Here is a 25,764-nt window from a genome sequence, read left to right as displayed (position 1 = left end):
TTATGCAAAGCTATGTATTTGCTGCAAACATGGTGGCACACACTATATATAGAAACAATTTTACTGTAACAGCTGACTAGTAGATGGAGCAAAAGGCCTATCTTTTGCAAATCGTGTAGTATTGGCATATGGATAATTCTGTGCTACTTTCTCTAAGCCATTTATGTGACATTCATGGTGCTCTTACACCAGAGGCCACAACCTAGCATGTTTTCTACTCACTTTTTAGCTTTAACTCACATCTATTTACAAGTTACGAATTTCCTTCCCTTCTTTGTGCTCAGATGTTTCCTCATGCCTCTGGATGCCATTGACTGTATTCCCAAGTATGAGTTTGGACAGCTATGTGCTTCTGACCCCAGCTTAGAAAAAACAAGCCAGATACTTTTCACAGATACACGACCTATGAAAATACTTCAAATGTCTTTGGTATACCTAACTAGTTAATTTAAGACTGCAAATCAATTCTAGCATAATAGCAACATTAAATTCAATGCTTTTGTAGTGGGGATAGAAGATTAAGTTTTGTAATAGCTAGTCCTGTTTCTTTTATTCTACCCATACCATTCAAAACAGACTTCTGACTGTTCACTGCCTATAAGCAAACAAACCACAGCACTGTATCAATAAAGGTTGAAAGCAGCATTGCAAGAATGCATTGAGTTCAGCAATTGCATTCACAAGCTCTCAGTGTGCTAAAGGTGGCAACTTTGACTCATCCAGGCAGATCCCCCCAAAGCCACCTGCAGCACAGCCGAACCAATACCGAATCCCAAGCTAAACACCTCAGCTGGTCTGTGCTGGCCCCAGGCAGAACCACTTGGCGACTCTACCAGGCTTTCCAGCATGCCCAACATACCCCATTACTCTTATTTTTACCTTACTTGTCACTCAAAATTAATTATATTGTAGATATTTTTCTAAAATTATTATATCTAATCAAAACTTTTAACAGAAGATAGTATTAAGTATATCCGGTACACAAGGCTGTAACAGGACATACCTCAGCCTCTTCTGTACAGATTTCTCCTGCTTCTTTACAGATTGGAAGAGTGTGCACTTCTCCAGAAAACGGAGTGCACTTTTTATACTACTTACAAACATGGTCTTAATTTTATTTATTAGCAATTAATAAAAGGCATTATGATGAAATAAGACTAAATGAAGTTATAACCATTTAAGAATTTGCTCTTACAGCACACAGCAAGATTTTAATCTTATATAAGCAAAATAAGCTGTTAAACGATATTATGCCTTCCCTTTCTCATTTCCTTCTGTTTTCATATCAGTGGAGAACAGTAATAGGCAGTGTTCCATCAGCTCTGAAAATGCACTGACACTAGACATTTTAGTCACATCATCAACTTATGTAAGAAACCACTAAACTATTAGCCAAACCTTAAAGATTACCACTCTAGATAAAATTAACTCCATCCCTGGGATTTAAGTGATCCCAGTTTCAGGATGACAAAGAACATGCATTCATTTCTTCCAATATGTTTAAAGGTCTTTCACACATCCTTGAATATGGAAAAACAGATTACAAATTCAGCAGTTTTTCAAGACTAAGAACAAGAAGGGCGACATAGAAGTATGTTAATGCTTACAAATTTCTGCTTCCTTTATATTCCTATTGGCATCATTGATCCCTTTTTGTATTTCATCCAGCCACAGAACCGCTGATTCATCCTGGGATTCCTGGAAAAAGGACAGAGAAATGCTTTATAAAAGAACTGTAGGAATTAACTACAAAAGAAGTAAAAGTATTATAAAAATCTGTCCAAACATACTGATACAGGTCTGATACACAGACTCCCCTTGTGCACAAAAAATAATTTGACCACTTGAAAGCAGCAATAAAACAAGGCTCTAGCTCATCTTCCATTTACTGACTTGAATAAATGCATGTTCAAACACGAAGTTCTCAAAGTTTATTTGTAGAAGACACCATCCTACCAAAGATAAATGAAAATTATGAGCAGAGCTAGAAGCAATCTTTTCCATTTCCATAATATGTAAGCAAAATAATTGGAGCACTAAGTAAAATCAAATATGACCAGACAATACAGTGATAACAGCATAAACAGCAGAGCAGAAGATTATAGAAAGTTAATTTTCTTTCAGAATTCCCTATTTGGAAAGGTTCTGCATACATACACACAGAGTGAGTAAAGATTACATGAGAAAATACCAGCAGTAACTGGCATAGAAAGACAACTCAGGTTTAGTAATGATGACTTACTTCAGGTAGCAAACATTTCAGGAATTAAGCAGCAGAGCAGGTTTCACAGTTCATGACATTATACCCAATGTAAAAGAGAGGGTGCTCTGTACAAGATAATCCTTCCTTTCTGCCAAAGTTTCAACCTAAGGCTACAATGCAGAGACCCGATGTCCTGAGGCATGCAGACATTAAGCAGCTTAAAAGCCACTGGCACAAGCTTACACTAGAAATTGGGGACACAAGGGAGGCATGACACCCAGGGACTGACCCAAGTAAAGCTCTGACCATTTCTGAGCATCATTAACTAGTTTGCATGAGTTGCAATTTAGAACTCTACAGAGAGGCTAATCTCTAAAACGTGAACCTGAAATCAGATGTCTGGGCTGTCCCAGCACTTGCAGGGCTGGTGGGCAGCAAGAAAGCGGCCAGGGAGCGGACGGAGCCGGGACCGCACCGAGCAGGCGCCGGGGCCGGGGCCACCTGACCGACCCGCAGCACAGCAGCCCCGAGAGCAGCAGTGCTCCTCTGCCCAGGGTCACAGACGGGCAGCCACTTCGGCTTGGAAAAAAGATTTAGGAGCTGAAGAGACATTTAGAGGTTAATACAACAGCTGGGGGAACAAAACTTTCTAAAAAGGAAATAGAATTGCCAGATCTGTAAGATACTAGTGATGATAGGAACTGGAATATACTGATTTGATAAAGGAGTATATACACACACACATTTCCCAAAAATTATTTCGGGAAATATATCAGAGAAGTATTTCAGAAAATAAAAGCCAGAAAAGAGCCACAAAGCACTAAAACAATGGATATCACTGTTATAGGGCCCAGCTGCAGGCCAAAATCCAATAAATCTGTGGTCCACAGAAATTACGAGGAGTAAACAGGGTGGAAAAAAATGACAAAAACACTCTTCAGGTTTCATAATATATGTTCATAGTATATGTAAACAAAAGGTTTAGACAAAATTAAGCATTATCAGGTAATGCTGTAACAGCAGGACACACAACACACGTAGTAGAAAGTCAGAGTTTACACCTGGGAGAGCACATACTGAATTGCAAAACTACAAACAACAGTTTCTGGAACACGATTGTGAAATGAAGAATCTGGTGTCCAGTTTCTACAAGCTTCATACAAGAACAAATACAAATATTGTTCCGAAGCCAAACACCACTTATTCAGTCCCCACCACTAGCTTGGAAGCCAGACCAAGACTTGCTCTAATTTTGACGGGTTGAAGCAAACCACTGTTATTTGGCATTCAAGCAAAAAAAATATTTCAGACAGAGAAAAAGGAGGGCAACAAAACAGAAAATTAACATGGGGTAAAGGCAGTAGAGGCTGCAGCTTGTTGGGATAGACGTTGTCTGAATATCACTGCTGGCTGGAAGGACAGACAGCCCAAGGAGTGCAGACAGCTTGTATTTGCTAGGTAGGGAGAAGCCAAAGCAGAACACCGTTTCCATAAAGTGGGTATCTTTTTCAGTTTGTGTCTTGCTTTACCCTTTATATTTACTAAACCAAGATCACCACCCTGTTCCCAGAGCCTGGCTTCTTCCTCAAGAGTACAGGATTTAACAGCATGGGATTTCGGTCTGTAAATGAGACCTCTAAGGATTTACACAACCTTCCTTTTGATTCTTCCAGAAAAAGAAATTTCTCCAGAGCTGTACATACAAATCTCAGCAGAACACACAGAGCCCCCACATCACCTTCGGGCTCTTGGTAAATTAGGAGTTAAGTTACTGCTGTAAAGCAATTTAATCTCTGTGTTGGGCAGAGGCTGAAACTGAGTCATGTGTGCATATCTGGCTACGTCACGCCCTCCTCGCTGTAGTAGACAAAGGACAAACTCGCCTCTTAGCATAAATCCCGTGCCTACAGGATGCTTCTGGGGGACAGCTCTATCATTCTTTAGTCCTTTACCGAGAAATAAATCCCCCCTAAAAAGCCTCTTGAGATGAGCTAGAGCAGCACCGGATTTTTGCTAGCTGGATTTAACATACTACAATGAAGATACTAGTTTTAACTGGATTGTTCTCCCTTACCTCGAGTCTTTTCACAGCAGGTAAGTCCTCCTTTCTGCCTGTGTTCTGTATTTTAGTTAGCTTTTGCTTTATCAGCATTTTAGCAGCTTAACTGGACTGTAGATAGCTACATTCTAGGAAGTCTCATTTAAGGCAGATCTTTATACTTCCATTTCAGTGACACCTTGAATTATTCTCCCCTTTAGCCCAATCGATTTCAATAAGGATTTTTTAAAACTTTTAAGGGAGCTTACTGAAAGCACCTCTCTCCCAAACTCACCCTTGCCTGTATTTCTATAGTGATACGGTAATGTGAGACCTGTAGAGTCTTGTTCCTTCTGCTTTAAAGAGTTGAACAGAATTACAGCTTCACAGATGGTGTCATTACAGGGAAGTGCTCTGATAGCTCTTCTATTGGGACAAAAATAACTGAAGGAAATTATCAGAGTAAGCCCACTTTTCCTCACTAGAATTAAAGCTGCTCACAAACTGAACTCATTTTTATAAGCTCTGTTTTGTATATGAAACAAACTTTTCCTCACTAGAATTAAAGCTGCTCGCAAACTGAACTCATTTTTATAAGCTCTGTTTTGTATATGAAACAAAATAAAATATATATACACACACATCTTTAAAAGTGATTAAGGTTCATTTTTTGACTAATTATCCAAAAAAATATTAAAAGGTATGCAGTCTACTAATTATGTGATTGCAAACCACTTTACCGTAAGTCTGACAGTTTCAAAACAGTGAGTCTGGATAAAACTGTTTTCCATATTTTATTCCAGCACCGCAGGATAAAAGAAAAACCCACAGGTTTCAGTTCAAATTTTAGTTCACTTATTGTGAATTCCAATTTCAAGATACCTAAGAATTTTTAAATGACAAAATTCATTAGAGAGCTGCTGCTGTTTGTTCTCCAGAATCTCTTTTATAAGATCCTTTCTGAAGCCACTTGTTGAAAACATCGGTGCTTCATCTTAGAAACGTCAACATGTCTTTACAAAGTTCCCTACTTGGCACTGAGGAACAGGCATTAGTAAAAGTGACCAGCACTATTAGGCTTTGCCCACATGCTAACAGGATTTACTGACTGAGGATTTCTTTGCTGGAGGAAAAGAAGTTTTATTGGCTTACAAATACATTCAGTCTAATATCAATCCTAACACTTTTATTCAGCTCTTAAAACAGTAACTGGCCTGCCTTCTGTATGAGAAATTGAAAAGATCTGGTTTGCCTTAGAGTCCAAAGCTGAAGAATACAGAGCAGTAACATTAATTTGATTTGTGAGACCAAAAAATGAGTTATTTGGATTTTCTAACTGGAAAATTGTAGCATGAGTTAAACAAGATAGTGCTTTTCGCATCTTTTGCTGTCATGCATTTTCCACATTAAGCGACAAGAATTTTATCCTGTTTCCTTTCGAAATTGTGACCAAGCTTAGACCAAGGCTGCTGCTTACATGACAAGTTACCAACATTGCTACTACCTGGCAAAACCCTCTCCGGGTGCTAATATTACACAGATGACTTCAGTAACTTTGCCAGCAAAGATTACTGAAAACATCCGAAATGCAGAAAATCTGGTTTAACATTAAATTCATGCAAAATTTTCAGGGTTAGGTGTTAGATGACAAGAAAAAAAGTGAAGATTGTCCTTGAGCACATTTGGTATAAAAACCCAAAGCAGAACTCCACCAAGTCTTTCACGCATAAATCACTTCTCACATGGAAAGATTTACCTGTCTCCTTACCTGAAGCTGATTCTACTGATAATCCAGTAGTATGCCTCTTCTAACAATTTTAACTTTTTTTTTAAAGCTTCCAAATCTTCCCCTAATAGCTCTGCAATTCAAACCGTGTCTCTTATCAAGACTTTTCGTGGAATTTCAGCAAGAGACTACGACTATATTCCCCCTTACGCTATAGAAGGGGAGACGACGACTGTTCGTATCAGAGAGCAAAAATGCTCTTCAAAAAAGCCAAATGACTCAACTTTAACAGAAGTTAACAACACAACGTTGGAGTACCTGACCAGTTCTCTCAGCACCAAGCTAATACCCGCTGTCTACCTCAGTGCTGTTTTGTTAGGTGTGCCATCTAATGCCGTTATCCTGTGGATGCTGCTCTTCCGAATTCGATCCGTGTGTACTGCCATCCTCTACACAAACTTAGCTGTTTCAGACCTGCTGTTCTGCATCATGTTGCCATTCAAAATAGCGTATCACCTCAACGGAAACAACTGGATTTTTGGCGAAATGATGTGTCGAACTACAACTGCCGTGTTCTACGGCAACATGTACTGCTCCATTCTGCTGCTCATGTGCATCAGCGTCAGCCGGTACGTGGCCATCGTCCACCCGTTCACCTACAAGAGCCTGCCCAAGCGCGCCTACGCCATCGCCGTCTGCACTACTGTGTGGACCATCGTTTTCCTGTACATGCTGCCGCTCTGCATCATGAAGCAGAGCTATTACGTGAAACAACTGGACATTTTCACCTGTCACGATGTGCACAACGCCTGTGAAACTATATCAGCCTTCCAGTTCTACTACTACATTTCTTTAGCTATCTTTGGATTTTTGATACCTCTTGCAACTATCATTTTCTGCTACATCTCAATCATTCAAACACTCAAGACTCACGAATGGTTCTGGTATGTTAAAGTCAGTCTTTTGATCCTGACGATCTTTGCTATTTGCTTCGTACCAAGCAACATTATCCTTATTGTCCATCACATCAACTACTACTATTACAACACAGATAGGTTGTATTCTTTTTATCTAATTGCTTTATGTCTTAGCAGCTTAAACAGTTGCCTTGATCCATTTCTTTACTTTCTGATGTCCAAAATCAGAAGTCAATCCAATATTTATCTAACAATGGTTAAAGTTTCTAGGGAAAAATGAATTTAGATCTATATTTATTATTGTTGAAATTATGATTTTGTATAGTGTTAACCCAGGTAGCAATAAACCTCAGGTGCAACAATCAGACTTAAATAAAAACACGTTAAAAAACCCACGATCCTCTCAGTAAAATTTACTTCCTTCCAAGCACCATATGAGAGGCATCTTCTGAAATACACTTTGCCAACTCTGAAATTCTATGGGGCATATTACAATAACTGGTGTACTTAGACTCAGGGAAGTAGCTAAGCACCTCCATTTTCTTCTAAGCAGTTCGCCATTACGGCCATGGAGAAGAGAATACCAACCGCCACAGCCTCTAAACACCGAAAGACAAAGCAATGCTTGAACAGCACTTTCAGGCCCATTCACAATTTCCAAATACTTCAGATGAGCTCTCAACACAAAATCACTGCAGGAGTGCCTATGTGAAAACAGCCTTTTGACACCAGTGGAAATGGGAACAAATAAAAGCACTTTCTCCATGTCCGGAGGCTGTATAGCTTCGCAGAAGCTCCCTGTCTATGCATCGCTAGCAAATATTGCCCTGGATGATGAAAATAAAGAATCAGAGTCCCTTTAGCTTCCAAGGGCAGTAAATCCACAGCCATACGCAGAACCTGGTGCACTTCCAAGGAAGTATCTTTCATTAGGTAACTTAACCAGCTTTGCACTGGAGACTTGTTCTTCCACTTGGTCAGCTCCCGCACGCCTGCAGCCCACAAGCGCTGCTGGCGGCTAACCCTTATCAGCAGGAATCCAGGCATGCTTTATTCTTGCTCAGTAAGCACAACAGGGAAGTTATTCTGTAGTATTCCCTTGATTTCCACATCCTCACAGGAAATACCTACAGTGTTACAAATACTGAGGGCAGTTATGATTAATTGTCCACATTAATAGAGCAAAGAGTTAGCTCACACATTTACAGAAACTCAGAATCTACATATCCCGAGTGCAAGCTCCTACAAAATGAACTTGATGGCTGGTGTTCATATTTGTAACTGCAGTGTACAAGGCAGTAATGAGAAAAAGGGAGTCTCATATAGCATTCTAAGAAGCATTACTTAAAAATAAAATCATTTGCACTGGAAAACAAAGTGTCTCCAAGAAACTGGAGACTGGCAAGGCTCCTGGCTCCTAACTTCAAGCCTTAATCTTGCCATTTTCGCAAAATGCACAAGAACAAATATTTAAAGTTATCTTTAAACCAGATGTTACACAATTATTGCAAACATCACAAAAATGCCAGTTTGACTGTAAAAGCCAATGACCTGTGTGTCTATCATTAAAAATAAAGCAACATGGGAATCATTTCAAAGTTTGGTACATTTGTTTGACGTTTCAGGTATCCATAATGCACTTCGTGATCACAGAGTTTCTCTTCATTAGGACTCACATACACTTGATTTGAAATGGCTTTGAGAACTGTTACAAGCTGTTATATAAAATTATGGGAATAAATAAACTCCATGTTCCTATTTTCATTTTCAAGCAAGGAACAACTAGGTGTGAAATGAGATTAAGATTTACAATGGCAAGTGGGAGATTTAGATGCAGACTGTATTTATCAAAAGCCACCACAATGTGACAGCAGAATGGTTAGAATATGCAGTCAGTTTTGACCCACACGTTTTTCCAGGCAAAGGGGAACACAGGAAGTTCACAGGCAGACCTATCTAATCCTCGTAAATCAAACACTTCCTCCTTCCACAGCTCACTCTAAAAACATGCCAAAGACAATTAAAGACAGATTTGCTTTAAAAACAGGGCTCAAAAGTGGGAGGATAGATTTTACAGTTATGGCATGGCCCTTTCAATTCTGTTTGGTTTTTGTTTGTTTTAAGAGGCTCAATCTAAATACCTTTTTCTAAAGAAAGATGATGTCAATGTCATTAGGTAGTACACAGAGTAACTCATTAATGCATCTAAGCTGGAAATGTTTCACTCTTTTGGGAGCATGCACAGTACAGTATCTTGCTCTCTAAGCGGGAGGATGGCTTTTACAGCGAAGAAGGAAAAAGAGGACACGTTTAAAGTAGTCGTAAAGAGGTTGCAAAAACAAAAGCAAAGCTGGGGAGAGAAAGGTCAGCTGAAGTACCTAAGAACATCCCACATGTTTTTGAGCTGCAAGATTTCAAAAAGACTACACAATTTTTGTTCCACAACTTCAGCATGTCTCCCATTAGCACGTTCCTGGGGAAGGCAGTGGGCGCCGGTGGGGGTCCATGCCCCAGGAGCCCCCAGCGGCCTCACGGGGCGCTCCTCGTGCCGGCGCGGGACACCCCGGCTTTCCTGCCCTCTGCACACAGACATCAACTCCTGCCCTTTCCAGGGCACCCAAAGTAACTGGGATGCACTCAACGCACCCAGGTGCTTGGCAAGAGACAAGGCTTTGCAGGGTCCAGGTGAGCCAGCCCTGCTCCTGCGCAAGAAACCGAGACTCGTGCAACATCTCTTCCAAAGGCTCTGACCGTGGTTGCAGACACACACGGTTATCACAGGTGAAGTGGCAAGGCAGCAGGAAGGTGTTTCTACATGCCAATGTGTGAGGGCTTTTCCAGCTGAACATTTACTTTAGGAACACGCCACGTGAATTTTAGGTGTCTTTTCCAAGCCCTGGACTTTAAGTGCTGTGCTAGCAGCTTTGGCTAATCTTGCATTCAGTCACATCCTGCAAGCTGTTAGGCTGTGCTGTTTACGCTTCCCCGCGCTGATGCTGACCAGGGCACTGCTTTTGCGAAAGCAGATACCAGTATCCTGCTGCGGTGGGTTCAATCTGAAGGCACGTACGAGGAAGACAGCACGTTGTTACATGACAATGGCAGGATAGAAGTACACACAAACCATTATTATAAAACCCCAAACTGAAGCAACTGAGGTGCCTCAATGAAACAGTTCTCAGCAGTCTGTTAATGGAAACAGACTCCTTCAGCTCTGCACTTCTGGCAAAAACCTCAAATCCCATTCATTTTGTAGCTACCTGCCTGACACTAAACCTGGTAACTAAACCATTGCACAAATTCATAACCGTATCAGGGCAGCTATCACCATTTTGCAATTGCTGCAGCAACCTAGTAGAATTAACAATAAACCAAGGTTACATCAAGTCAGTAGGGACAAACATGCAGAACACATCTTAGTATTAATATATTGAGAATTAACCCCCTGTGCCAGTCACAGGATAAGTTGTAGTGGAAAATTTTGTCATCGTTGGCTTATTCACCACCCCATGGGCACAACTAATCCAAACACCAGGGGGACCGGGACAGGGACATGCATGTAAGTGAAAAGAATTGGCATTGCAATGTTCCAACGAGCAGCAACGTTTAAAGCTCTAACCTTGCATTTCTGTGCTTTGGCATGGTGCAGGACATCCTGATAATGCCTTGCATTTACTGGTTTCACATCTTGCAGTTTGGCTGTGGGTAACAGTAGAGTTTCTAGAGTTTTCTCAGGATTTCCTTGGTCAATTGCTTCATTAATGTGGCCAATTGCAACAATTCCTACAAAATGGAAAAGTTATTAAAAATGTAGTTATCAAAGATATAACTTATCACATAGCAGACACAAACACACACAGCAGTACAAGACAGGAAAAATCAAGTTACAAGAAAGCAGAGGCAGCAACAGCAGGTAATTTAAAGATGTTTTTGCTCAAATATTCACATAAAGCTATTGAATTGGGCAGTTTTCCTTTCTCCTATAGTTATCTAGTCAGTTGAATCTGCCTCTTCATAAAACGCAAGTTTATCCTTATCGAAAGAGGAAAATGGACTTCCTTATGAGCAAGACAGGACAATCCATGTGAACCTTCATGAAAAGCATGAGACTGCATGTAAAGATGTGCAACCACAAGTTCATTTACAGCGCCAAAAGATTCATTTTTGAGAGATTTCAGACCAGATTACTTGGGACCCTAGTTTACACAAACACCTACCTACTGACCTCTCAACTATAGCATTACGTACCAATTTAACATCATGTCTCTAAGTTTTACCTTAGCTAACCAAACTGAAAACGTTTGCCTTCAGACAAATCACCCGATTTTCAGACCACTGGCCCTCAGGACTTAAGTCAGCAAGCAACAGCTGTCCAACACACCCCCTAACCAGCTTTCCTCAGCTGTGTGGGCTGCTACCAGCACTTCAAAGTCGCAACACCCTCCCCACGCACACAGCACCGAAGCGCGCTGCCCCAGTCCCAGCTCCTGAAAGCGGTGCCAGAGCGAGGAGCAAGCTGGGCTGAGGGCTTCGCCCCCACCTGTGACCGACGGCATCCCCACCGGCACCATCCCTAGTGCTGCGGGCACCGGTGAGGTCATACATGTGACATCACAACCGCTCGGGAACCGGCTGCTCCTGGGGGCGGAGGCGCCCCGCAGCCCAGTGCAGCCGGTTTGCTGATGCCCCCGGCCTGGGGCAGCTTCTCAGGTCCTGCTCCAACTCCTAGCAGCTTAAGCGCCGCTTGGCTTTAAGGACAGAAAAGTCCTGTTACGCTGGGTAACTGCACTGCACAGATTCCTACCAACTCTCTCGTTGAAAACATGGGTTCAGAAATCATTAAACACAAGAACTGCTTTTACACAGGACGCTGCCAGGAATTTCTGCCCCTACCCCCCGATTCACCTCGTGCTTACAAATTCAGCAAAATCCCCACAGGGAGACCATCCAGCACGAGTGCAGCAGGATATCGCTGCTGCTGCCGAGCGCCCAGAGCCGCAGCACTGCTCGTGTCACAGGCGGCCGGCATCCTGGGACACCCTTCAGCGGGCCAAAAAATAACTAGGAACACTTCAGGGAGATTGAAAGACTAGCAGGTATTTGAAACTATTTCATGTTCTTTTCTCTTGATTAGTGTCTGTACAAGGCCATTCAGCACAGAAACTTATGCACCAGGGACCAGACCACTGTCTCTGCCTGCAACGTAGAGAAAAAATTACTTACTTTCATTTTCTTCTTGAATTTGCATATTAACCATGTCAATGCAGTTTTGGATATCATTCCAGCTTAAATAATCTTGGCCTTGAGATGAAGCCTCTGACTTAATAGACAATAGTGTATCAGCATAACTACAAGAAGATACAAAATACATAAAAGTATTTCATATACAAGAAGTCATACAAAGAGTCAGTGAGATGTATGATCTATCATTTAGTGTCTAATATTTTTCTCAATTTAATAAATTCCACATAAAAACTCATCTCCTGCCAGAAATTATACAAACATGCAAGCTGCCTTGTTGGTTCTACACATGCATTTCAGGATCCAAAGAACTGGCCCTACTCCCTAATTCAAAGCACTGATTCTGGCAACATGGAAGGAGGGTAATGTATCACTCCAAGAAGTTGCGGCCTACCATGCAAATACCATTTTAATAAAAGACTGAGAGTTAAGTATTTTCAAGGACACTGCTACGGTCCAGTGAGATTCTACTTAGTTATCAGCAGTTGATTCCCTGGATTCTGTTGAGGGTTTTTTTTGTTTGTTTTCTTTCAAAAGTGCCATGAAATATTTGATTACAGACTTAAGATGACTGATATGCAATATCCTTAAATTTCATGATTAATTGGAATGGAATTATTTGAATCTTGGAAAATTTAAACATTGACAGCAGACTCAAGAGAAAATTAATATCATGTGATCTAGTGGCCAATGCAGCTTCTACAACAGAGGCCTGGTGGTGCCTGGTAAGCATTGTAGCTCTTAAAGCTATTTCAGACATTTCTGCTCACATACGGCTTTTCCCATGACTTTTGCTCTTCCTAACTCTCCACTGAGAATTGGGGAGAAAAGCACTGAGACTCGTTTCTTCACTGTCCCCCTTGAAAATGTTTTCTTCCTCTCTTATGGGAAGCCATTAGGAGTAGTAGCATTTTTCTCCCCTGATTCTGCCCACAGAGAGGAGACGTCAGCGACAGCCATGCCACAGGCTCCACATCCTTCTCCCCAGCACCACACCAAAGGGGAAAGAAGCAACGGAGGTGGGTATTCCTTTTTGCTGCATGACCCTTATTGGCAAGTTTGGGAGAAACTATGGTCAGCTTTTACTATCCTAAGTCAAAAACTAGAGTTTCTATCCCAGCGTCAGCCCCTCCTGCCCGGAAGACAGCAGTGCTCCTTGCATACCGATGGCTGTGGGCAGAGGAAGGGCGTAAAGAACGATACCCCAAGTGCAGGTGCTGCAGCTAGCATCTGCTCTTGTGAGAAGCATTACAGACTAAGATGTGATAGAAACCCTCACGATTCCCATACACATCAGTTAAATAACTGGATCAAGCATACAACTGCCACAATATGTCACACCAAATACCTATTTCCAGCTGAGGTCTGAAATGAAGGGTTACTAGAAGAACACAGCCAAAAATTGTTTCCTGCTCTGATTTGCCCTTCCAGCATTCAGCAGCCTGTGTTTAAGGGCTTCCTGAGATGGAGGCTGTGTATCTACCACCATGCATTTAATACTTGCAAACAGTCCTGTGCTCCATTAACTTATCTAGCATATTTTGAGATCTTGTACGTTCCTTAGTGATGAGTCCCACTATTTTATTATTTTGCGAGAAAGTAGTCCCTATGTAACTTTTAACTTGATATTTGAAAGTTACCAGTCTCTTCTCACTCTAATTCTCTTAAGAAAACAACAACTAAAGGTATAAGAGAAGTTAGCAACTCTTATTAACCTTCCCCATGCCATGCACAATTCTTGCAGACCTACATTATATTTCCTCTCAGGTCCTCTCTCCCAGGAAAGACAGTGTTACCTTACTTCATCTCTTGTGGTAGAAAACCACTGAACACCTCATCTCCCTCACTGAACTTTTGCTGGCTGTACTGTATTCCTTCAGGTAGGATGCAACCAAAGCTGCCTACAATATTCAGCATGTGGATGGCAGCATGGATTTACACAGTGGCATTAAGTATTATTTTATTCTCTATTCTGATCAATTCCTAATGTTTCATTTGTATTGGCTGGCAGCCCTATTCAGGGATTGCGCCAGTGACACCAGTCAAAAACCCTGCGCTGGCTACAGTGGCGCCCACTTTCGTACATGCAGTGTTGCTTCTCTTGCCCACAGGTACCACCCTTGCATCAGCAGAGGCAAGGCGGCAGGCGAAGCTGGCTCCGCTGTATACGCTCTCCTGCCCCTCTTCTGGGTCAGCACAGACCCTTCTTGCTTGTTGACAGGGAGGAAACCTCCCTCTGTCCAAAACACTGACCTTCTCCTATCCTTGCTGCTCTCCCTCGAGCTTTGAAACACGTAAGGGTGGCCCTCTTAGATTAACATCCCTCGGCAGCCTGGCAAAGGGCTTCAGCGACCAGGCCGCTATTTTGCATTTGGCCTCATAATGCTTTCCAGCGCTGCACTGCGATTTCCACCAGCCGTGACCGGGAGAGAACCGGCCCATGCCCCCACACTCTCCCACACACGGCTCACACAAGCTGTAGTGTGGCCCGACGCTGTTTGCAGACAAGCAACGTAAGAGAAGCAGAGCACACAGGTAGCAGCTGGCTGCAACAAGTCATACACGTGGCCGTGACAGCAGCTAGCAGCTTCATAGCAAAGGCTTTACCTTACTGTTCAACATGCGCATATGCCACAGCATCGTGCCCAGCTATTTAGCAGGCAGGACTGTGCTACATTCTTCACAGACTTCTGCAATTCTTAAGCAAAAAAAGGGTTAGCCTTGCTTTAAGGGGCCTCCTGAACCTTAAGGCATTAAGCACATTATCTCATTCCAAAGATCTTCCTTCAGTATTGCAGGGGTTACTGATTAACAGTTTCCAGCTACAGTTGCTTTGTGTATTAGTGGTCTGCAAAACTTCTTGTCAGATCTTAATGTTTACTTTCCAAGAATATCTCTCCTCCACCTCACATATCCTCTGCCCTCAAACATTTGAGGTTGTGTGGTTGCTTATATTTACAGATACACGACTAGTTTGACAATTGTAATATTTTCTCTTAATAACATATTACACAGATATTTATCCTGCAGCCCTTTTAACTTCATAACCACAACACAGAGGACAGCCCATCTAGTAAGATGCCCACTTATCCTTTTGAAGAAGTTGCCAAGTCTCATCCAGACAAGACAAAATGAACTTTTACCGTTGAAAGTTTTCTTCTTCCAGATTATTGAAGCCAATACATGGATTTCTGAGGTGATTCTTTACTGTTAGGATGTCCTTATTTTCCAAGGCCTGGTTTAGCAACACAACAGCTGATAACATTTCTACAGCAATAGACAGTTCATCATGTGCCAGGTAATTCTGTAGGACAATAATGTGCCTCAGTCAGGAAGCTAAACAAGCAGTGTAACAAATTTGAGTTACACAATCCAGATACCATCGAGGAGATAACACTTGATTTAAGAAATCTGAAGTGTGAAAACAAACTTTCTAACCACAGCAGTGTCACATTAACACACCACTGCTGGTAGAGCTTACTCAGTCTGCTACACATTCTTCCTATCAGCCTTTTTTTTTTGCCCCATAGTCCCATCCATTCTGACCTTCCTCTTTTATCAGGGTGCTACTTTCTACACAACATATAAAATGTAGTTAGTCCTCAGAGTGAGAGCATGCAACAATTAAAAAAGGTCTGCCAATTTGTTGCAACACAAGAGCTCAGCAGAGCAAAGTGTGTCAAAACACAACTTCTGTAATTCAGCGTTGCTTATTCCATCAAAAACATTCATGCAATACATAACCATGGCAAGAGTTAAGTCTGATATTTTACATGACAACATGCTATGTTTGTGCTCTGTCATGGCTTGACTATGCAACATCAGAGAGCAGGTCACAAGCTTTTTCACTCTTACCACAGCATTCTGTTGTTGAAGGCTGAACAGTTCAGTCTGATAGACAGCAGCAGCAAATGAGTGAACAACAGGCAACTGGGCCTCCGGTTTCATCAGTGCAACCAGTGTTTTACTAGGATCACAGTTACGAATTGCAGTATTGATATTGTCAACTGCTATAAGTTCTAGAGAATAGCAGGGAAAGAAAAGCCTATTAATTTTCACATGCCATTTGCTCTTTTATGTCATGTAGAGGACAATTATGTTATCCAAAGAACATCATTTGCTGTCATTGGAGAAAAAGGTACACATATAAGGTTCTTCAAGACACAATCTGCCAAATGTTGCAAAAATATTGTCTGTTCAGAAGCATGCAGTACATAATTGTCTGGAGGACTTCAAAGTTTCTGGATTTTTAGGCATTAGAGACCATCTGTTTTACCTTTAATCCCAAACAATGACCTGATCCATCCCAAGAAGAAGGATCTAATGTTCCTCTTGTGTTTGCTTGTGACAGTAGTGATGGCATGTCAGCTCAAGTGCCCCAGGGTCACCTCACCTCAAATGCTCCCTCCCATCTGTTTTGTTTCCTTCCTCTCCTCCTCCTCTGAGCAAGACCTAACTCAGCTATCTAGAACAAGTCTAGCCTGCAACACCAATGACATTTTCACTGTCTGGGTTTCAGGAGGCCTCATAAAATGGGCCAAGGACCAGGAGGGTTGGAATTGTCAGTAGCTAAACTGAGGAAAACGCACATGCTACAGCTTTCCTCAATTCCTCTGTGTGCCATTGCCCATCCACTTATCTGTCTGAAACTTTAGTCTTCACAAGCACAGCCATCCAGAAATTGTCCCTTTCTCTACAGCTCAAACTTCATATTACGCAGACCACCATCAAGAAGTATAATTGCAAGCCTTCTCAGTGCATGAACTGCTTGTCTGCTTTGTTTTCTGTTGGACTGACTTCAGTAGAGATTTGAACCCCCAGCAGAAAATGCTGAAAAACACTTTGCACCTGGGCAGCCACAGAAACTTTACAACACCCCTTAGCTTAGTCACAGCTCCCATAATTGCACAGCTGGAGGAGCCAACTCTGAAGAAACACAGCCCAGGACGCACCCAGGAACAAGTCACATTAAGATACTACTACTTGTCTTGCGCAAAGGGAAACAACCTTGAAGGTTAGAGCACACAGGGCAGAGCAAAGAATGACAATTACCTAAATGTCATTTCCATCAGCAAAATAACCATCTCCTCCACCTTATCTTATGGCTTTTCTTTACTATTATCTAGAGTATGTTTTTAGTCACCACTAACTGCTCAAGCGTGTACAAGACTGCTTGTACAGTGGACACCACCCACACTTTGCATATGGAGCAGCATTCAGATCATATTATACAACATGCAAACTTTGAAAACCTTTCTAAGTAGCCAGGCCCACCTAAATAAGCTCTTCTCTCATTTCAACTATTCTGAAGCATGGTCATATGTTGTTCTTGACAGCTCTCTTTTTTGCTATTCTTGAGGTTAGAAAAAGCAAAAGGGTCTCAAAGCTTCTGCATGCATGCTTTCTTAGAGAAAAGAGGAAAAGACAACAGAACCAGACTGTGTAGTCAGTAACTAAGCCGTTGATTTCCAATTTAAGAACAAAGCATGCAACTTGCAAACCAAACTGTTTTCACATTCCAATAACAAAAACTGCTATTTCTTCCTTTTTAACAAAACCTAAGAAATTCATAAATAACTTTCCAAATCACTGTTACTACATCACCATTTCTTTCCCATTTCCTTTACAAAGGAGCAACTCCTTCACAGGAGCAACTCTTTCACAGGAAAGTCCGGCACACCATGCCTATCCTAGGCTAACATTTGGTGTGTTAAGTCAAGCTTATCTTCTGGCTTAAGCTTACCTCACAGTACCACCCTTAAGTCACATTACAAAAGCAATCAGCCTGGATCCAAAGCACTGAAAATAATGCCAGAGACAAAACAGCCACTAAGCCATGCCAGGCGCAGCATGAAATGACAGCAGTTTAACCAAAGCTGGATCTCCTAGCAAAGAAGTTGCCAGTCAAAAGAAGCAACTGCCAACACATGCACTGCAAATTTAGATCCCCCTTAACCATGTTTTTAAAAACTAATTTTTGTATTTTAGCATTTGTACTGTGACATTCTTAGCAGGCTAAGAACAGATTAGAGATGTGTATCTAGAAGTGATAATAATTTTCCTCTGCTATGTGATTGCAAAATATTTTTCCATTTGATCATTCTATTTTAACTCTACAAGAATTGTGGTCACTCCCAAGTGGGGGTTAACACTGCACAGACGAGTATTTGTTCAAGCCATCAAGCCATGCACTGTGTTCAGTTTTAGCCAGTGTGTTTATCAGTAGCTGAAATTATTCAAAGAAAAAAGTGTTAGCTATCTCAGATAAAAGAATATATCCAACGCAGCAGACATTGGTGACTTGGCAATTGTGACACTGAGAAGAACAGTAACAAAAATAAAATGCAACTCATATGGTTTCAGTTTCAGAAACCCTGTTTACATGCAAGGAATGGTGGATTCAATTAATCAGCTTAATTAACAAATTAATGAAACGGTGATGGTAAAAATGAATATTAAGACAGTTACTCACTAAGCTTGTGAGCCTCAGCTTCCGCATTGGCAACACTAACTTCTTTCTGTATTTCATTTTTGTCGAGCATATTTGGAAACCCTGCTATCTAACAGATCAGAAAAAAAGATTCAATTATGCTTTTAAATGTATTGGGGAAGAGGGATAAAACCCTTTGATGGAACACTAGGATTGGCTATTGACCGAGCATCAAATACAAAGGCACATTTAAACACAGCATTTATTTTCTCCCCATGAAATTTTTATTTTGATCTTATTTGAAATGATGAATTTTCTTCTAAAAGCTCAATTGCTCCAGTACTCTTCCTCCAGTGCTACTGCTCCAATATCACCTTTTTTGTTGTATTCAAATTTAAAACTCATTTTCAAAACAAGCATGGTATTGGGGTTGTATACTATACCTCAAGTTTTCTTTTTACAACTTAATTAATAACTTCTTATGAGTGCATCATGCTTTTTACAGCAAATGCAACTAGTTTGGTATTGATTAGTAAATCAGTCATTTTTAGTCCTTTAGAAAATTGTTCCATAAGTGATGCTGAGTACAGAGTAAAGTAATTTCTATCTTGATTAAATCAGGGGAAAAAATTGAAACTGATGTGCCAGGGTAGTACCATTCAATTACCTGCATTTTCTGTTCTTTAGAATCACACAATTGCATTAGGTACCATGAGGAATTTTGCGGCAGAACTTCAAGTAGGCTCAGAGCAGGACGGTTCAAACCTGCCATCAGCGCCACTTCATCTTGCCGGTCAATAGCCTCATTCACTTGGACTAAAGCTATGTGAACTGAAATGAAAACAATGCTTATAAACAGCAAATATGCTTTGCAAAAAAAAAAAAAAATCCATTGCTGTCAGCATCTCACTTTTTGTAAAAGCCAACTAGAGTGTCAGTCTTTATCCAGCAGAGGATTATATTTCAAGACCAATTCTAGTAAAGGAGTTTCTACCTCAGTATGAGCCCAGGTGGGAGCAGTTTGCCCACAGGTAACTTTAACGAATGGAAGCTTATGAATGAATTTCAATTCTAAATAGAAGAGGGGGTCAAAATTTACAGAATTCTGCACACAACAGGAGCTCACAAACATAAAGAAACAAAGCAGGCAAAAATGATTTGATCCTGAACTGAGTCCTTTCAGCAAAAAACAAATGCACAGACAGTAGTCCCCAAAAGATTAGCAAAGAAGGAGCAGCAAGAAAAAAAAACATACTGTTGTAGAGAGACATTAACTACTTCAGTATGTGTTATGAATTTCCACAGAAATATTTTATTCCTGTGAAATTCAAGTCAGTCTAAGCTTGAATCTGGAAAATCATTTGTGTTCTACGTCCACACTTTCATAAGGATCCAGAATGGCTTACTGTTGATCTTATTGATATTGCCTTGAATCTCAGCTTGTGTCAGCAGCTCTTCATAGACATCTCTCTCCTCTTCTGAGATTGTGCCATTCTAAAAAGAAACAAAATCTTTGCTAGTAAATAAAAAGTCTGCAGACAAACAGCAATTAGCGTAGCCATTAAAACTGAATCAACTGAAATATTTACCCGTTTACTTGTAAACGAATATTTGTTGACATGAACCAAAAAATTGCACTTTTTAATTGGGTGAGCAATATTTAAAGCATTTCTGCTTCCTGTAAAATATCCATGTAAAAATAGTATGAAAAACATGAATGAGCATATATACTGTGAGTGCTAATAAAATACCACTACCTTAAGTCTTGCATTTGACTCTTTCCTCCTTTTAGCTTCAAAGAGTTCAGTCTGATATTCCTGTGCAAGTTCCTCATCCACATTTAGCAACATTGCATTTGGGTTCCTCAGAGTTACAATGGTTTGCTCTGCTACTCTCTTCTCAATAGCTTCATTAATTGCTATTACTGCAGCATGCACTAAAATTAAAAGCAGAATCCAATATTTCAGGAAGCAATGAAAAATACTTAATTCAAGCGCTTTTGATTCCTCTCCCCCCCTCTTTTTTTTTTTTTTTTTTTTTTTTTTAAGAAAAAAGCAAAAAGCAAACAATAGCATGCTATTGACATTATAAAAACTTAAGTTTCTTAATTAGAGCTGGGGAAATTGTCAAGTAACAAGAAATCACTTAGCTGTTGTTGCAAGGCAACAAAATAATTCTATTGAGAGTAGAAACAAAAGAACCGAAGGACGACAGTTTGTATGTACATATGATCATGTGAGCAGCTTAGCAGCGGCCTGTCAAATTCATGCCCATTTGCACAGCTGCCCCATGCATGTTCCCAGTTCCTTTAGCTTAAATCTCTGGGACTGCCACCCACCTCACCTGAGACACTTTCAGAACACCAGGTTGGAAACCAAGTTGGAAACCTTTCATAACATATATTTCTCATATCCATTTATTTCTACTGTCACCATTTCTTCTGATCTATTTGAAATGAATGTTTAACATGTACGTAACAATCTACATATTCCCCTCCAATGTGCCCCACTTCTGATGCTTAACTTAGATGACAGGAACCGAAAGCACTTTTCGTACCATTTCTCTTAGTTGAGTCACCTTGTGTGTCCATAAAGACATAAGGGACATATAAAAGTATTGTCTAAAGTAACTGTATCTGAAAGATTGCACACGAACACAAGGACATTCAAACTCCACAAAGCCTGTCCCTGGAAAAGAGTTAAGACTTCCCAGGCAGGGCACAACCCTTCATACCACATCCACAACTTTGCCTAGGACAGAGACTGTCTCCTTTCCTAAGTGAGGTCCCCCCGGACCAGGAAACCAAGGAGGATGGAGATGCTGATGTACTGGACCCCAGTTCTGCCTCCTGCAGAGCTGCGGGACAGCAGCAGACAACTTCAAACAGGGGGGGAAGAGCACCCAAAGGGCTTCTCAGGGTTCCCTAAAAGTTATTGCATTGGCAGAAGGGAAAAAAATCCCCTAGCACTTCAGTACAGCCAAACAGCTCATTGACATTGCATTGCTGCTAAATCTCTCCTTTGGGAGAACAGGAGAACTTCAATTCCTAACCAAATCCTTGACTCCAAACACAAATCAAGATTTTAAAAGCCTGAAATGTTTTTCCATACAGAAGAATTATATAAAAGTACAAACCAAAACCACTTGGCAGCTGAGTCAGACATAGAAAATCCTTTGGGGGAAGTGCCAACGCACTCTGCACGCCCTTGGGCCCCAAGGAGGAGCCTGAGATGAGTCTCAAGGAAGGGTGTCCTCCAGAGCCTGGGAGGGTTGCAATAGCAGCTGCTGGACAAAAACCCCAGGATATTGCCTACCGGCAACCACCATCCACCTCTGAAAGATTTTACAGGCGTTACTGTATATAATGTAATTCCTGATAAATATTTATCTAGATACTGCTCTGGAGAAGAAACACTCTAGGTGACCTGAGATCTTTTCCAAGCCTGTTTTTCTGCAGTTCTGCAATACACTCCTAGTGTGCCCTTCCCATTTATCATCAGAGCAGCTTGTCTAGAATTAGACATCAGAGAGATGTTAGGGGCAGTATCTGAACACCATTTTTCCTATCCTATCAATATTATTTTGAAATTTGCTTTCTAGGTGGCCACCTAGCATGATTTTGCTAAACTGGAAAAGAATATTCAGTAAACACACTTCTCTTCTGACTTATATTTAATTTATGGTCTATACATGAGCTTAGAGCCTTCAATTCCTTTCAGTATATTAAGAAAATGAAAGATGCTTGTCAATGATTAGGAAACAAGTCTTTAACGTGACCAAGGAACACACAAGTTTAGTGAAGCAAAACACAAGAACACACCCCTGGAAGTTGAACATAGGCAAATTAAGCATAAAATGAAGCAGTGTGCTCTCAGAGAGGGCAGTTACTAGAACAACTTGCCTACTTAAGAGTGGATTTTCCATTGCTAGGCATTAAACTCATGACTGAAAGTTGTTCTAAAAGAATTTCCTCTAGCTCAATTCAGTACAGCAGCAACTTCAAGTGGCTAAGATATCACTCCTGTGTCCTCGTGCAATAACACATGTATTGGCAGGATGTAGCCTCTCCCAGGTGTGCAAGATGCCTCGCTGACGTGAGCAGCATGCTTTGGAAGCAGCATGTTAGATGCTTCTTCTGCAGGACCTCTGCTTCAATCCTCAAGCGTGTGAAGCTCCCATAACAGATACTTCTTGTTCCGGGTCAAGGCATGTTATCTACAGCACACTCCTAGCCCAAAGAACCACAGTCAGCATCAGGAAAGCCTACTTTTCTATGGGACACTGAAAACACTTCAGAAGTTATAAAAATCTTTCAGAAAAAGGGAGTTGCAGCCCTTTCAACTCTGTGGGAGGAAGGAAGCTCACTGGAAAACTGTTTGATAGCCACAATCTCTGAAAATTTGCAAAACAAACAAAGACAGCAGACAAAGCATCCCTCCTTTCAAAGACAATATCTTATGAGCTACCTTGGCAAAAGCATGCACAACATCAAGCTATAGCAGGCTCCAAAAGATACAACACAATGAAAATGAACATGAGGAAGCATGTTTTAAATTAAGATCTGGACGTTTTAGCTCATGTTTTAAGTAATGTTATGAAGCAGCTTGTTTAAATCATGCTACTTTGCCATTAAATACTTTGCAAGGTCTAACAAAGTTGTGATGGTACTTAATTATAATGCAGTATTTTATTTTTGCCCTGCGTTTAAAGGTTAGCCTACAGCACTATTGTTGGTTTTATCAATGATCTACTGTCCCACTGAATGTTCTCAACTGGCCCTTCTGTTCTTCAGTTTGCTCCTCTAAAAAGAGACAGTATTTTCAGAACAAAATAACTTAGCTCATGCATGGATTTAAGTGGACACACTTTATTTGATGTCCTTTAAGTTCAAGCAATTTTTTTTTAATTTCATTCCACAAAGGAACTAAAATGCAGAAGACGACACGTGGATAGGCTTGGACAGCAAAAAGCATTTAATTTTTCTTGTAAGTGGAAGCTGTCTAACATAGATTTAAAAGCACCAGAACTGTGCATCAAATCACCTAAAAAGGAACAGCTTATTTCTGATGCTCCAGGGGCAAGTGCCCTCCAGCAGACCTTTCCACTGCTGTAGGACACACCAGCAGTCAAAGTTGCCTGTGGAGGCAGGCGATTCCTCCACGTACCTGCCACCAGCCACCATATGGGAGAAAGTGGTCCATCTAGTCCAGTGTCATCCTCACAGCAGCCTGACCAGGTGTTTTCACAAGCAGTCCAACACAGGCTGGGGGCACAGAGAGGATATCTTGTTCTAATAAAGGTCTCCCCCAACTGAGTAGTCAAGGACTGGCTTAACTTGAACACAGGTTCCCCCTAAGTCTCTCTGTTATTTGCGATGGTTGTGGTCATGCTGTTACCATTAGGCTAGTTGTGCAGCCTAATTACACACTGTGAAGTACTTCTGATATTTCATTTCTAATTTGAAGCTTTTCAATTTTATTCAGGATGCTGTCTTCATTAGCCCATTGTACCTTGGGGTGTGGAGGCACAGAAAAAGCTCAATTTGTCATGCCAAAGGCACACCAACTACCAGGACACTAAGCACAGGCACAAGCTGGTAAGAAAAAAATCTTAGTTTCTGGTAACACCTACCATGTTTCAACATAGACACATAAGAGAAGATACGTTTTCTGCTCAAAAATGCAGCCTGACAAATTGCAGAAGGCCTTATAACAATAATGCAATGTGATAGTCAATGAACACTTAATAAATACCAAGAAATGTAAGTAAGAGATGGCAAATTAGATGAATTAAAAATAGACAGAAAGTAATTTAGAGTTCTGTCAGTGTATTCAGTAGAAAATAGAACAGAAACCACACTTACATGCAGCTTCATCCACTGATAATTCACTGGCCAGAATCCCACCGATTTTACTAAAAGATGGCATCTGTATACCATACTTCTCCAGCTCCTTTCGCATGTTGCTGATTTCTTCCTCTGTTTATACATATTTATAAAAAAAGAACCATTAACAGAACCAAACCTTAACAATTTCTTCATGAATCACCATGTCTACAAATACATGTGCAATTTCTTAAGAGAGTCTGTGGCTACAGATTAACAGTTTTTCCTCTCCATTTTGAAGGGCTCTCTAAGATATGACAAGTATTCCACGTAAATTCACTCCCTTCCATCCTTCAAAGATTGACATTCATTAAAAATAGCAGCCTCCCACCTATTTAATTAGGATGCATTCAGGACAACCGTGGGGGAGGAGAAAGAACATAATGGAAAATATGTACAGTGTTAGCAGATTTACAGGCTGAAGAAAATTACCTAACATATGATTAGATAAGCAGTTTATTACCTGTGAAGTCCACTTTTCCAAGTAGGTCCTGAATCTGTGGTGCTAATCCTAGTTTGAACAGATACAAACTGCAAAGAAAAAAAATTAGAATAAAAAATTCTGCATGTTTGTTGAGGTGTCTGCTTTCTGCACAAGTGAAACCAATGTTTGTATTAGTATAACTGCCACTGAAATTCATTCTTTAATCCTTGATTTTTGATAGACAGATGTGGAATAAACTTATCTACAATTTTCTTTACGCTGTATTTTAAGTCTTACAGAAAACTCTTTTTTGACTTGATGTTTCAAAGAAGCATCTCTAAGAGACAAGAGCAATGTATCTCAGATCATAGGTGATATGTGAAAAAGCACAAAACCCTAATGCAACTAAAGAAATTAAAAAAACAAGCACTAGGAAGACCAAGGTATGAAGTCACTTCAGTACAGCTTATCGCTTTGGACCTATGTACTGTTTCAAGTTAAGTTATTACACCCTTATAATTAATAGCTGAAAAGAGACGCACCCAAATCACTGACATCCTTGTTACTAAATGTAGATGAACAAGGACCTATATGCCCATCCAAGCTCCCCTCACACACTTATGGCATTACTTATTTTGTTTTTTCAAAATGAAGTAAGCTTAATGTAAGAGTGCTTTCCAGGAACTACTGCTTTTGTTCCAGCATAGCATGAAAACCTATACTAATTAGTCCTAAAGCTCTGTAGTGGTATCTGAAGAACAGCTGAGTAAATACATATTTTATCCATATCTCCCCAACACAAGGCAGGTATTTATCTACAAAAAAGGGGGATTTCTATAATTTATCAGTGAAATACACAATGAACAAGTGAGTTTTGCGAGGAGGGCTCAACTCTCAGCAG

General features: G+C 40.7%; 2 protein-coding genes across 8 annotated transcripts in view; one reads left to right on the top strand and one right to left on the bottom strand.

The window, feature by feature from the left end:
- LOC135324402 (ras GTPase-activating-like protein IQGAP2) overlaps positions 1-25,764 on the bottom strand; it is a 126,829-nt gene that overhangs the window by 30,885 nt on the left and 70,180 nt on the right. Inside the window, exons 6-16 of one of the 7 annotated variants that reach the window (XM_064500562.1) lie at positions 24,903-24,970; positions 24,419-24,532; positions 20,310-20,491; positions 19,962-20,049; positions 19,223-19,386; positions 18,598-18,685; positions 15,981-16,144; positions 15,269-15,429; positions 12,108-12,232; positions 10,504-10,667; positions 1,608-1,698 (exon numbers count right to left, since the gene is read on the bottom strand). In XM_064500562.1, coding sequence (XP_064356632.1) covers positions 1,608-1,698; positions 10,504-10,667; positions 12,108-12,232; positions 15,269-15,429; positions 15,981-16,144; positions 18,598-18,685; positions 19,223-19,386; positions 19,962-20,049; positions 20,310-20,491; positions 24,419-24,532; positions 24,903-24,970 — 1,409 coding nt within the window. The remainder of the gene's footprint in view (positions 1-1,607; positions 1,699-10,503; positions 10,668-12,107; positions 12,233-15,268; positions 15,430-15,980; positions 16,145-18,597; positions 18,686-19,222; positions 19,387-19,961; positions 20,050-20,309; positions 20,492-24,418; positions 24,533-24,902; positions 24,971-25,764) is intronic. The other 6 variants (XM_064500563.1, XM_064500565.1, XM_064500566.1 and 3 more) reach the window with 6 other exon arrangements.
- LOC135324403 (proteinase-activated receptor 3-like) lies at positions 4,026-8,475 on the top strand. Its single transcript, XM_064500570.1, has 2 exons — positions 4,026-4,297; positions 6,077-8,475. The coding sequence occupies exons 1-2, from the start codon at positions 4,240-4,242 to the stop codon at positions 7,162-7,164; spliced, it is 1,146 nt and encodes a 381-aa protein (XP_064356640.1). The 5' UTR covers positions 4,026-4,239; the 3' UTR covers positions 7,165-8,475.

Source organism: Dromaius novaehollandiae, chromosome W (genome assembly GCF_036370855.1).
Source record: "Dromaius novaehollandiae isolate bDroNov1 chromosome W, bDroNov1.hap1, whole genome shotgun sequence".
In the NCBI taxonomy this organism is placed as follows: Eukaryota; Metazoa; Chordata; class Aves; order Casuariiformes; family Dromaiidae; genus Dromaius; species Dromaius novaehollandiae.
This window is presented reverse-complemented; position numbering and strand designations above follow the sequence as displayed.

Excerpts from the sequence above, each read along its gene's own strand:
- LOC135324403 (XM_064500570.1), top strand. The coding sequence starts at position 4,240 with ATGAAGATACTAGTTTTAACTGGATTGTTCTCCCTTACCTCGAGTCTT. Across the intron at positions 4,298-6,076 it reads CTCGAGTCTTTTCACAGCAG|CTTCCAAATCTTCCCCTAAT; the intron begins GTAAGTCCTCCT and ends TTTTTTTTAAAG.